General features: G+C 33.2%; 2 protein-coding genes across 8 annotated transcripts; both read left to right on the top strand.

Annotated features, from left to right (window-relative positions):
• The first annotated feature begins 316 nt into the window (after nt 1–316).
• LOC124839810 (Tetratricopeptide repeat (TPR)-like superfamily protein) lies at nt 317–5,497 on the top strand. Of its 6 annotated transcripts, none has more exons than XR_015784377.1 (5): nt 317–461; nt 541–754; nt 1,879–3,120; nt 3,215–3,265; nt 5,402–5,420. XR_015784377.1 is itself a non-coding variant. In XM_088106931.1 (5 exons), exons 1-4 carry the CDS (start codon nt 427–429, stop codon nt 3,240–3,242), a joined length of 1,515 nt encoding a protein of 504 aa, XP_087963057.1. In that variant the 5' UTR covers nt 317–426; the 3' UTR covers nt 3,243–3,265; nt 5,402–5,497. The 6 variants fall into 6 exon arrangements, 4 of the variants coding, with proteins under 4 accessions (XP_087963057.1, XP_087963056.1, XP_047171695.1 ...); XR_015784376.1 differs by lacking the exon at nt 5,402–5,420 and adding an exon at nt 3,370–3,525; XM_088106931.1 differs by having other exon boundaries at nt 1,879–3,116; nt 5,402–5,497.
• A 4,601-nt stretch (nt 5,498–10,098) lies between these two features.
• Nucleotides 10,099–13,057, top strand: PEPKR2 (phosphoenolpyruvate carboxylase-related kinase 2). 2 transcript variants are annotated; one of them, XM_047315735.2, is made up of 4 exons: nt 10,099–10,330; nt 10,644–11,505; nt 11,852–12,148; nt 12,435–13,057. In XM_047315735.2, the coding sequence occupies exons 2-4, from the start codon at nt 10,746–10,748 to the stop codon at nt 12,779–12,781; spliced, it is 1,404 nt and encodes a 467-aa protein (XP_047171691.1). In that variant the 5' UTR covers nt 10,099–10,330; nt 10,644–10,745; the 3' UTR covers nt 12,782–13,057. The 2 variants fall into 2 exon arrangements, with proteins under 2 accessions (XP_047171691.1, XP_047171692.1); XM_047315736.2 differs by having other exon boundaries at nt 10,647–11,505.
• The last annotated feature ends 10 nt before the right edge of the window (nt 13,058–13,067 follow it).

A 13,067-nucleotide genomic window follows, 5' to 3' on the forward strand; every position in this document is an offset into this window, starting at 1 on the left:
TAAAAACATATTTAACCCTTTAAATAATAAATATAAGATTTTTGGCATTAAGTATATTTCATTTGTTTTGTAATTAAAGAATACATTTCTATTTATTAAAAGTACACTAGCTATCTGTATTTTCATTTTTAACTATGAAATTAAGTATTTTGTTTATAATTATGAGAACAAATAAAACTATGAACACATGATAATAATCATTAAAATATTTATAACATATTTATTCCATAAATTTCATTAAAAATGTTTCACTTCGGTTAATAAAACAGTTTTAACAATAAACATTTTTAAAATCAATGTATCCTGAGGACAAAAACATTATTTTGGTTTAACATTTATATTAAATGGAAAGGAAAAGGAAATTACTTGGGCAAACCCATCGATTCCTATAGAACGAATCAGCACCGTCCGTTCATCTGCCCGGTGATGGCGAACCACCCCCTCTCCGCCGGAGTCAGACGGTACGCGCAACCCCTTCTTCGCTCTCAGCTTTCCTCATTACCATTTACCTTCTAAACACGGAAAATTTCACTGCATCAGTTTTGTGGTCGGGACACGAACTCTTTGTAGCACAGTTGCTTCACGCGCTTCGACGTTGCACGTGTCGTTCTTGCGCAAGCTCAAATCCCCAAAGCAGAATCCATTGCCGGTGCTTCAAAATTGGGTGGACGAAGGCAACGATGTTTCACCCTCCCAGTTCAGAAGCATCGCCAGAACCCTAGTCAAATCGAAGCGCTACCACCACGCCCTTGAGGTTCGATTTTCTTCTGCCGTTTATTGCTTCCAATTTTGTTCATCGCTTTGGGCACCCGATTTTGAGAATATAGCTAGATTTAAATTAGTCTAAGTTATTAAGTTTCTTATAGTAATAGTAAAACAAATATGCTTGAAGTTATACAATAGGTTCATATGAAGAGAAGCAAGTTTGAACAGCAACAGATGGAAGACTTGGTTTTCATCTAGTATAGCAAAACTCTTAACACAACAATTTGACGTTCTTGATGTGAATGGTCCCATTCTAATAAATGACATTGTTTACGGTTATTATGAGTGACCGGTTGCAGAAATGGGTGGAACGGAGACACTGATAAAGAGGAGCTGGGTTTTTGTGAAAATACTTTTGTCTTGGGAAGTTTTTGCTCACATAATTGGGGCTAGGGAGGGTACAACCTTTACTAAACTTCAAACAAAATTGAAGAGAGCAACTTCGAGGCATTGAAGCTCTAGGGCAGGGGATATTATTGAAGATGGAGCGGAAAAAAGGGGCGCAAAATGTAGAAGTGGAGAGAAATGAAAAGAAAGAGGATGAGATATGACTATATTATTGATGATAGCAATAATCTTTAAGAAAGCTCAAGATATATTGGAGATGATGAGTTTGATTGAAAAATAAGGATAATTCTTGCTTATATTTGTTTTTAGGCATCGAATCTATAGGTTATGCCTTAGAGGCCTAAACTTATTTAGCAATTGATTTGGTGCTGCATTCTTTATTTGTCATGCCTCTTGTTGTATTGACTTATTGTTTTTATAATGCCATAGGTTAACTATGATTGTGCCTTTTAAATAATGCGTTTTGAGAATTAGGGGTGAGAATGTCTTAAAGTGCATTAGTCTGCATATAGTATAAATTGTTTGCATTAAGTCTTCTATTTTTGCATTGACTGCTCTGCATTCCACTGTACCATTACTGCTTTTGGGCCAGCCACTTTGCTCCACTTTCAAGGATTTACTGTGCAAGGCATTTCATAACCGACATTTTCCGATAAGGGATTCTTTCATTCTGTGGCAAGCATGTCGTTACAATGCAATTAGGTTTTGAGACAGTGTATAGTAAATTAGATTAGCAATTGAAATTTGTCAATTATTGTTTTACAGTTATTTAAGTGGATAGAAAATCAGAAGAATTTCCGTATGATCCCAGTTGATCATGCTATGAAATTGGAGTTAATCATTGAAAATTATGGTTTAATGGAAGCTGAAGAATATTTTATGAATCTACCCGACTCGGCTACAAAGAAGGCGGCTTGTCTCACACTTCTTTGTGGATATGTAAGATATAGGGATACTACTAAGGCTGAGGCTTTAATGGTGAAGCTCTATGAGTTGGGGCTAGTGGTGAGTCCTCACCTTTTTAATGAGATGATGAAGCTGTATCTAGTGACCTGTGAGTACAGGAAGGTGCCCCTTGTTATCCAGCAAATGAAGCGGAATAAAATACCCTGCAACGTTCTCTCCTACAATCTTTGGATGAATGCCTATAGTGAGGAAGAAGGATATGGGATTGCAACAGTAGAGGCAGTTTTTAGACAAATGCAAAATGACAAGAACGTTGAAGTGGGATGGAGTAGTCTTGCTACATTGGCCAATGTTTACAAGAAAGCAGGGCAACCTAAGAAAGCCATTCTGGTTCTCAAAGATGCTGAAAAGAAACTGACTACCTGTAATCACTTCGGTTACTTCTTCCTCATAACACTATATGCTTCTTTGAAGGATAAGGAGGGAGTCTTGCGGTTATGGGAAGCTAGTAAGGCAGTTGATAAAAGAATCAGTTGTGCTAACTACATTTGCATACTAACATCCTTGGTGAAGCTCGGGGACATTCTGCAAGCCGAGAGAGTCTTCTCAGAATGGGAATCTAATTGTCAGAAGTATGATATCAGAGTCTCTAATGTTCTTTTGGGTGCATATGTGAGGGATGGATTAATGGAAGAAGCTGAATCATTACATCTCCACACGTTGCAAAAGGGTGGCTGTCCAAACTATAAGACAATGGAAATTCTTGTAGAAGGATACGTGAATAGGAAAAAAATAGACGAGGCTTTTATTGCAATGAAAAAAGCTTTGGCTATGACAAAAAATTGTCATTGGAGGCCACCACATGAACTTGTGCTGGCCATTGCGGAGATTTTGGAGAAAGATGGGAATCTTGAATATGCAAACAATTATATTACATATATCAATAATTTTGGTCTTGCTAGTTTACCATTGTATAAAATATTGCTAAGAATGCACATTTATGCCAACAAACCACCTTTACATATCCTTAAAATGATGGATGAAGATAAGATTGAGATGGATGATGAGACACGTTCCATTGTTAAAGCTTTCACTTTGTAGGTAACATCTGCTCCATTACGTTTTCCTGATTGCTTGTTACAAGTTGAGCAGTTTTCCCTCCTAAGAATAATTCTTGTTTTGTGAATGTGTTCAGGCTGAAAAGTTTGGAGGTGAAGCAGTAACCTGGAAGTTGATTTCATTCTTGGTAATCCTTTCCTTAGTAAACAAGTTTAACTTTTTCGTACCTAAGAAGATAAGACCATTTTTTAATCAGTCAAAGAAACTAACATGTGTTCTTTTTTAATACAGCTGCTTACTAGATACCCAACATCTTTAGTTATATATTTTTGTAAGTTCCACAAGTAGCAAGCTTTTTCATAATCACATTGATGTTCAATTCCCATAATTTTCGAACTTGTTGAAATATAATTTTCGTAATTATAGAACAGTAGTTTCAGTATGGCATGACTGAGGTCCATTTCTTTATACTTTGAAGAAAAAGCCTTTCATAATGGCTTTTTTTTCACCATTTATTGTGTTTTTAGTAGAAAAGCACAAAATTTTTTGAGAAGTTTTTAACCAGATTGCAAAAACCACTCTTGTCTGTAGCTAGTCATTGATGTTGGGATGACTAAAAAATACTGATGCAATTGCACTATCATGTTAACTTTAATCAAAATAAATTCTCAATTAAAATTAAAAACTCTTGGACTTATGATTGATATGTTACGTAAATTTAAGACCATGTTAACTTGCTATAATGTAAAAATCATTATTTTTACTTGATTAAAAAGTAAAAGACATAGATAAAAATAAATTACAGCAATAATAAAAAGAACAAACAAATTTATTCCTTAACTTCCCTAATGTGTTTTCTTAGGCCTCTTTATATAGAAATTGGATTGGGCTTTCTTTCATGTTTCTATGTTGTTATAATCTTTTTTATGATAACCTAATCTCCTTCCATTATCTTCTAAATAATACAATATCTTTAAGATATATTTGATTGTTGTGGAGATTTAAAAATATTTGAGAAAATATTTGTTAGATTAAAAAAGATTTGACAAATATTATCTTTTGATATTTATTGATAGTTAAATAAGGTAATTATTTAACAATATCAAATAAAATATCTTAAGATATATATTTTCCAAATTATCTTTAATCATAAACATTTATCAATTATCAAATCCCTTTTAGAAGAAAAAATAGAGAAAACTGTAAGATCCAAATTTTGTTGTTTGTTCTCTCTTCTTGGCTTAACCAAATTTCTTCACTTTTTCATGTTATGCTTGGATAGACTCCTTGTAGTCTTGATTATTTGCTATTCTTGGATTTATCTTTAAAGTGTCATGAAATTTTAACCAATTTATTTTCACAACTCAATGAGCTCAACTTAGTTGGAGCTGCACTAACACACTTTAAAATATTCAAAGAGTATTTATGCAACTAAAAAACTATTTTTAACATGTTTTTTATCTCATCCTAAATAAACTCAATTATAACAAATCCTAATTAAAATATTCTATTAGAGTACAAAATTCAATTAAGAATCCAATATTAAAGGCCAAATAAAGGTATAAATATGCACTCATCATTTATACATCTACTCTAAGATTTAGTCTAGATTTAGTATTCTTTATCAGATTTCATTCTTTTGTTTGTATTTAGTTGATGTCCTTTACATGGCTTATGGTTTGAAAATTGTGTTTATATCTTGATTGATGAAGAGTACCTAATAGGTTTTCCATCTAGGAATACAGCAAAACTTTAGTAGTTTTTTGAAAAACCCTTATTCTTAATGCAAGTTGTTTGGTTTCGCCATTCAAGAGATTTACAATTTAATTTAAAAACTTGTGCTTTCTCACGAAGGCATTAGGTTTGGATGTATTATGGATTGATGCTAAAGTGAACTGTAAACTTGTTAGAACTGGTTTACTGCACAGGGAAAGGGTTTGGTAAGATTAAACAATAACATGTTATTACCATGGTCAATTCGTGTTTTGCTACTTGCCACATGTTTTACAAAATACCTTTATAACCTTTACATCATCATTTTTGCTTATTGATCTATTTCTTTATTTAAATTCTAGCAAATCAATTGAAATCATATTTCTCATGACTGTAGTTAGTGAACGGTGTGTGCGAGTCTCCATGGAGATTATCGCTTACTTATTGAATATTACTGTGCTAATTGGTATGCTTGCCAATCATAGTGGTTTTATAGGGTTCTACCGTATGATTGAAATGTTAAATTTTTATTATATGCGTACGGTATTAATAATTATATGGCAAACAACCAATATTTGCTACACCAATTGTTTTTATCTTACCATTCCAGATTGCACCAACTGTATAAAGATACAAGGCCAGTCATGGTGTAGATATTTGTTTCTACCGTTATGTTGATCACATTTTTTTCTCGAGTTTTCTGCCTGCAATCCATTTCTCCTATTTCTATATTTATGAATATGTTGGAATTCTTACATCGACTAAAACTAAGGTCAATTTAAAATTATAAGTTGGTAAAAACCTTATTTTATAAACTTGTTTTGTAGGGTTAACTCAGGCTTAAAGTTCACTTTCAGTCACTAATTCTTCTTTTGCCATCGTATTCCTCTCTTTTTGACTTCCGAATTAAAATCCAAACACTTGCAGTTCTCTCATTCTTGTGTCTATATAGATATTATTTAGTTATTTGTTATAAACCAATCAATTAGAAGTAGCATACATCCCTAGACGTTGAGGGATCTTCTGTTGATTTCAGAAGAAAAAAAGTTATCACAACGAGGCTGAGATAAGTGTTCAAATAAATAAATTATCTAAGAGTAAACGAAAGTAGATATTGGAAGAAAAAAATGACTAAGTGTATCAACTGGTTTTATCTACAACCTTCAATCTTTTTTGTCTTAGTTTCGTTAGCGTTTTTGTATTTCTTTTTTAAAGACAACTCGTCCCGAGGACTAAAGTTGAATAACATTAATTATATCTCAAAAGTTAGTTTCTGAAATGGGATATATTGGTAATGATTTAAAAACAGTTTTTGAATTTAAGTTAGTTTTAATCTCACTCACCACGGTTGGTAGCTAATATAACCCAGTTTACCTATTAGCAAGTTGAAAAAATTTGAACTCTGCTCGATCCATTACGGGTTGGTGGGTTAAACGGATTGGTTCACTGGCTTATTTAATTATAAGTTTTTTTTAAAATAAAAAAATAAAATATTTTTTAATTCAAATATAAATAAATATTATACTAAAATGATGTTAAACTCCAAAGATAATTTAAAATAAAAAAAATATCATACAATTCAAGCATACTCCAAAAACATGTATAAAAGACGAATAAATAAGTTTTTAATATTGATAATTTTTGTATCACTTGTCCTTTTATAATATTAGAACTTTGAATAGATAAATCTACAATATTTTTCTTTCTTGAAACATTTTTTTTATCACCATCTATAATATAATAAAAAAATGTTAACTAATAATATTAAAACACAAAACAATAAATAATTAAATTAAATTAGGTAGGTTGGTGAGCCAAACTGGCTCACCACCGGTTCAACCCGGTGAGTCGGGTTCTAAGTGAGTTGGGTTCAACCCGGTGAGTCGGGTTCTAAGTAAGCCGGGTTGAAAACTAGTCTGCATAAAAAAATTACATTCTTTTAAACCCAACTTGGCTCAAACTCGTGGTGAGTTGGGTTGGCTCGTGGGTTACAACCTATTTTGACAACACTATTGAATGCCTTAATATATAAAATCATAATGAAATTCCAAAATGGTCGTTTGTGGATCTTATTTATCTCCTAATATTTATAATTGATGTCAATGTTAATTAGTAAGATATTTCATGCTTTCTACATAGGATTTTTACTAGGATTGTAAAAAATGGTCATCCGACTCGATTTGTCTTATCATAGATTAGTCACTTAGTGAGTTAATTTAAATCTACGTATAGTCCAAAATGATGTTAAAACTTTAAATACTATTCAAAATTACAAAAATATAATATAATAGTTTTTTCTGTTTAATATAATTTAATGTTTAGAATTTATGCATGAGTTGTGAGTCAATTTGGCTCATTACAGATTCAATTCGGATGAGTCGAGTTCTTAATCAGTCAAGTTCACTTTTAACCCGTGTCAAAATTTGTAACTTTTTAATCCAATACGACTCGAACCTGTAGTGGCTAAATTGACTCACGAGTTTTAACTCATTGATAGTTCTAAATTTAAATGTAAATCTCCTTTAAAAAAAATTCTAATTAGAGGGCTTACCAAACTCATGGGAAGTTGTTCATGCTTACGAGAGAGTTTTTAAATGATATTCAAATTAAATTGTAAGAAATAAAGATAATATAGAAAGAAGCAAAACTATAAAGTTTTAAATAATTATTTGAGTGACAATAATCTCACAAGAAAACAAAATAAGTTTCAGGCCGTAAATGATAGAATCTTGAAGGAGAAGTTTGGTTATAATACTAAACTATATGAGAAAAAACCAACAACCTCACTTAGAAAAAGAGTGCAAAGGTCACATATATGTATGCATGAGATATGTTAAATGTGTGAATTTCCAATTCTTATACCATATAATGAATAATGAGTTTGTTGGGGAAAAGCACAAGGGTATATATCTCTCTAATTCCTATGTCCTCTAATGAATGAGTTTGATGAGAAAACGCAAAGATTTATATACATTGGAAGTAACTTTGACATTTATATGTTACAATAATGTAATTTTTTATTTCTATTTTTTGAAATATTTGTAATTGCTTGATGGTGTTTTATGAATTATTAGTAGAAAAAAAATATTTTTTGGGTAAAACCTCAATAACAATTTAAACTTAATAAGGATACAAATGTAATTTCATTTTCTTAATGCGTAATGAATATCTAACGGGTACATGTAGTATGATACCTGAATCCGACTAGTTAATAAGTAAGTACTAAATTCTCATTACCTGTAGATCTATTACTCGCTACCTATTTCTCGCGGGTATCAACTATTCATAGCGGCGAGCATGAAATATATAACACATGCATCAGTACATTAATAAGAAGTATTTTTTATAAATACTATTCAAACAATTTAGACAATATGTCGGTAATTAAACATCGGAAATTGATCTCACACCCAAAACATTATATATATATATATGAAAAAAAGTTAAATTATAAACTCCTTTATTTACTCTATAATATACACATAAATTATATATAATTCTGAACACTACGTAGTGTAAAATAAAATACTGTACGATAAATGGCAATGGAGAAATTTGAACCATGCAAGCTTCTCTTTCTTTCTATTTCTCGTCACATTTCAATTATATTAGATTTTAGGTGGACCTAACATTTCATCTTTTAGTTTCTTTCCATATTCGGCTTTTCCCTTTCTATTCTTTTTTTTTTTCTTGAACACGACGTGGCTGAATAGGAGCTTAAAAGTTAGTCCCAAACAATATATAAATTTTAGAAAGTTCATGAAATGCACAACAATTTTAGGGAAGTGTCATATCATCAAAAGTAAAGCACACTTTAATTAAAAAAATATTTAAAACTAATTCCTCCTGAAGTATTTAAAAGATTTTAAATTCTTTAAGATGTAGAATTCTTAATAACACAAAATATACCAAATTTTCACAATTACATTTATTTTTAGAGAAGACTTGAACTTAGGATTGAAAAATATACTCACAATCAATACTAAAGACATTATCAGAATATCTTTTTCACTACATTTGTCGTACAAATCAGAAAAGAAACTCCCTGACTACAACTTCTTAAATCCAACTTGTGAATAACGTACGATTTATTTTATTTAAGCTCACTTTTATTTATTTATTTTCTCTATTTTAATTGATAATCTTTCTATTTCTTTCTAGGGTGAGTCACTCCATGGGAATATAATTTTACCTCTTTTAGGCATGTGTTGTCCATATGGATTGTTTATGCCAATTAAGGCTACTCTCAAATTTAATGATGTATTCACCAATACAATTAACATGCTCAACCCTCGATTACAATTAAGAACCATCAACTTAAGCTAAAATGTGTGGCGTTTCAATAGAAACTACATTCCACATAAAATTTTATTCGGATATTTTTTAAGAAGTGGAGAAATGTCAAATTTAGCATACATGAAAACCGTTAAAATAATATTTATGTTAATTAGTTCATCACCTACTTGTTGATAATAAAAAACTTGAATACTTAACAAAAAAAAATATATAATATTCTCTTAACTCTAGCCTTTTAAATGTATAATTGTCTGAATCAAGCTTCGAATATAAATATTATTTTATAAGAACTAAATTGGATTAAAAAAATAGTATACTCTTTTGAATATAGGATTGATGTCAATTATCTAAGTTACAGTAAATTGTACAATGTTCTGGTTTGTGATTAACCAAACAATCTTACAGTCCATATATTATAAAGTATAGCTTAATGTAGACGTTGACTGTTATTTTATCGTGAAAACATAAAACTAAATGAATATATAATAATACTAAAAATGAATATATTAATTCATCTTGGCATATGGGTTAAATATGTTTTTAGTCCCTAAACTATTAGTCGTTTTTGGTTATCGTCCCTCTTTCAAAGTAACGTACAATTTGGTTCTCATTCTTTTTGAAACGTTCGTTTTAGTCATCAAAAACTAAACACTGTTTAAAAATTTGGTCCTCATTTAGCAACAAATGAGGACTAAAACCAAAATTCCGAGGACTAAAACGAACGTTTCGAAAAAAATGAGGACCAAATTGTAAAAAAAGAGGGACGAAAACCAGAAACGACCAATAATTTAAAGACTAAAAACATATTTAACCCTTTTGTAAAATATCGTGAGTAATTAAGAAAAACGCATGAATGGAGGTGGAGCGAGTGGAGTCACGTGAGGTGTGGGCCCAAGAACAGTGGCATTAGCAGTTCCATGAACTTAGCGTGGATGCGGGCACAGCATAAGATAACCCTACGGTGAACCAAGTTAGGTTTGGTTTTTAGAAAAGAAAAAGAAGACACTTGACCACACCATACACGACACCAAGACTTCCCTTTTTCACCAAACATAACACCATCAAGATAACTCTTATTCACCTATTTCCCCCAATTCTTGGATCCAAGATTTTTAGGGTTTCTGCACCAATCTTCTTCGCCATTCTTCCTTTTCCCATTTATTCTTTCTCCAGCGCATTTTTTTTTCCGATTCTCTCTAATCTTCCAGTGGAGACCCTCCTTCGCTCTAACTAAACCTAAGAGGTTCGTTCTTTTCGCGCTAATTTTCTTGTGTCCAATTATTGCTGTTTTATTATTAGTAAGCCACGCTTGATCATTGGGAAAATGTTAATTCTCACACGCAACCAAAAAGTTTCTGGTTCTTCTCTTCCTCATTCTGGTGGCGGGGGAACGGGGGTTTTCCCTTTTCCCTTTGCCTTTCCCTTTTTGCGTGCCGTATAATAATGACGGTGTTTTCTTGAAATTGGATGTGATTGCGAATATAATACATATATATGTGTATGTATTTATCGGACGGGTTTTCGATTATTGTTGATGCTCTCTGTATTGATTGTAGAAGACTGATCAAGGTGTGAAATAGGGGTTTGCTTGCGGATGGGGTTGTTGTGATCCTGAGATTTTTGAGAGTGGTGATAGTTTGTTAACGTTAACCGATGTAATGAGGAAGAAAAGGAAAGGAAGCGAGGCTGATGCGTCTGCGGATCTGCCTGTTATTTTGTCTCCAAATCTTGGCTCTGCTTCGTCGAATTTGAAGTCCCATTATTCGCTAGAGGATTGTTCTAGGCTGAAGAAGAGGTGTTGTAAGGAGGAGGATGCTGCCACTGAGCCTGCTGCTTCCTTTAAAAGGAGGCTTGCCGGCATTGCCACTGCCCCGCCTTGTGGGACGTCTTCGTTGATCACGCCGGGGCGAGGGCTTAAGAGGAAGATTGGATGCATCGATGTTGCTACCCAGATGGGCAGGAAGAAGAAGATTGAGGATGATTATCTGACTGGTGAGACGATTGGACAAGGCAAGTTTGGGTCTGTTTGGCTGTGTCGGTCCAGGGTTAGCGGAGCAGAATATGCATGTAAGACCTTGAGGAAGGGGGAGGAGACGGTTCACCGAGAGGTTGAGATAATGCAACACTTGTCCGGTCATTCTGGGGTTGTGACACTACAAGCAGTATATGAGGAAGCTGATTGCTTTCATCTTGTAATGGAATTGTGCTCCGGGGGACGACTGATCGATCAGATGGTTAAGGATGGTCCTTATTCAGAACAGAGGGCTGCCAATGTACTCAAGGAAGTGATGTTGGTCATCAACTATTGTCATGACATGGGAGTTGTGCACAGAGATATCAAACCTGAAAATATACTGCTCACCGCATCTGGGAAAATAAAGCTTGCAGATTTTGGTTTGGCCATGAGAATTTCCGAAGGTAACATGTGAAACTTGTCTTGATTATTTAACTTCGATTCCAATCTGACTTTTGTGAAAATATATCCAGTTCAGTATCTATCAAGAAAAAAAAAATGTATAGGGCTTACGTAGATATGCTGCTGTTCCTACCACATGTTTGTTATTCCCGTTTCCGTGCATTAATCGAAGGAATTCATCATAATGAACTTTCATCTTAAAACAGACGAATTTTGAAAGCGATAGGATCCACATTGTTTGCATTTAAATGCAATATCATTTTTTTGTTTGGCAATTTTTTTCCAGTCTGGCTTCACACATCAAACAGTTATCCATGTCTTGTTTTCTAAATAGTTGTATTATCTCAGGTCAGAACTTGACTGGTTTGGCGGGAAGCCCTGCCTATGTTGCCCCAGAAGTATTGTTAGGCAGATACTCTGAGAAGGTGGATATATGGAGTGCTGGAGTGCTTCTGCATGCTTTGTTGGTTGGCAGTCTTCCATTTCAAGGAGATTCATTGGAAGCAGTTTTTGAGGCTATTAAGACCATCAAAATAGATTTCCAAACTGGGATGTGGGAATCAATATCTAAACCTGCGCGAGATCTTATTGGGAGAATGCTAACAAGGGATATCTCAGCTAGGATATCAGCTGACGAAGTACTTAGTAAGTTCATTATATATTATGAATGCATTGTAGATTGCCTGTTTTATCTTTCACAGGTTATTTCATTGAAATAATCAAACCTCAGTATATGCAAGTTTACTTCAAATTTATCTTTGTTATCACAATGACTTTAAGTAAATAGCCTTGTTTTATCAGTCTTTAACTAGCTGTTAAAAGATTGTACCCTAATATTTTGTGGACAAGAAGTTACAATACCTTCAATGTTTGAGATAGTTTTAAGTTGACTGTTTGCGTGTTATATTAACCTTATGGTTTAATTTCTCAGGACATCCATGGATATTGTTCTACACGGCACAGACATTGACGATGCTACCCATCAAATCAAAATTGAAGAACCAAATTGGCGCAACAACTCAACAGTTTGTTGCCGTTCCTGAACCAGGATTAGGAGGAAATAGAATAGATAATTACTCACTTAGCGAGGGTTCATTCTCCGAAAGTTGCACTTCAGATGATCAGGATGAATCGGTGTTGATTGATGTGCTTGCCTCTGCAATTTCGCATGTGAGGATATCTGAACCAAAGAGGAGCAGGGTGTGTGGTCCCACAGGTCCGATAGTTCAACAAGGTTCATCTAACATGAAGCCTAACAACCTTTGTAAAGCATTTTAACCTACTGACAGGCTGACACCAAATATACCACTTGACTGTTCTTGCTGGGATTATAGAATCTACTTTCCTCAACGCATCACACAGTGGGCTTAACTGAATTTTACATGCTGACTCCTATGGAAGGTTTGCCTGGGTGCCGCTTCCTCCCCAAGTTGCTTTATAGTGAGATCTAATTGCAATATTTTTTTGTCCCTTTGCTTGATAAACTAATAATGATTAACTGCAATAATTGTACAGCATTTGTGAATAGAATGGTAATGTATCATTTTCTTGAAATCGCTACTTT

The sequence above is a fragment of the Vigna umbellata genome, chromosome 2 (genome assembly GCF_029865625.1).
Source record: "Vigna umbellata cultivar VRB3 chromosome 2, Vumbellata_1.0, whole genome shotgun sequence".
NCBI classification, from domain to species: domain Eukaryota; kingdom Viridiplantae; phylum Streptophyta; class Magnoliopsida; order Fabales; family Fabaceae; genus Vigna; species Vigna umbellata.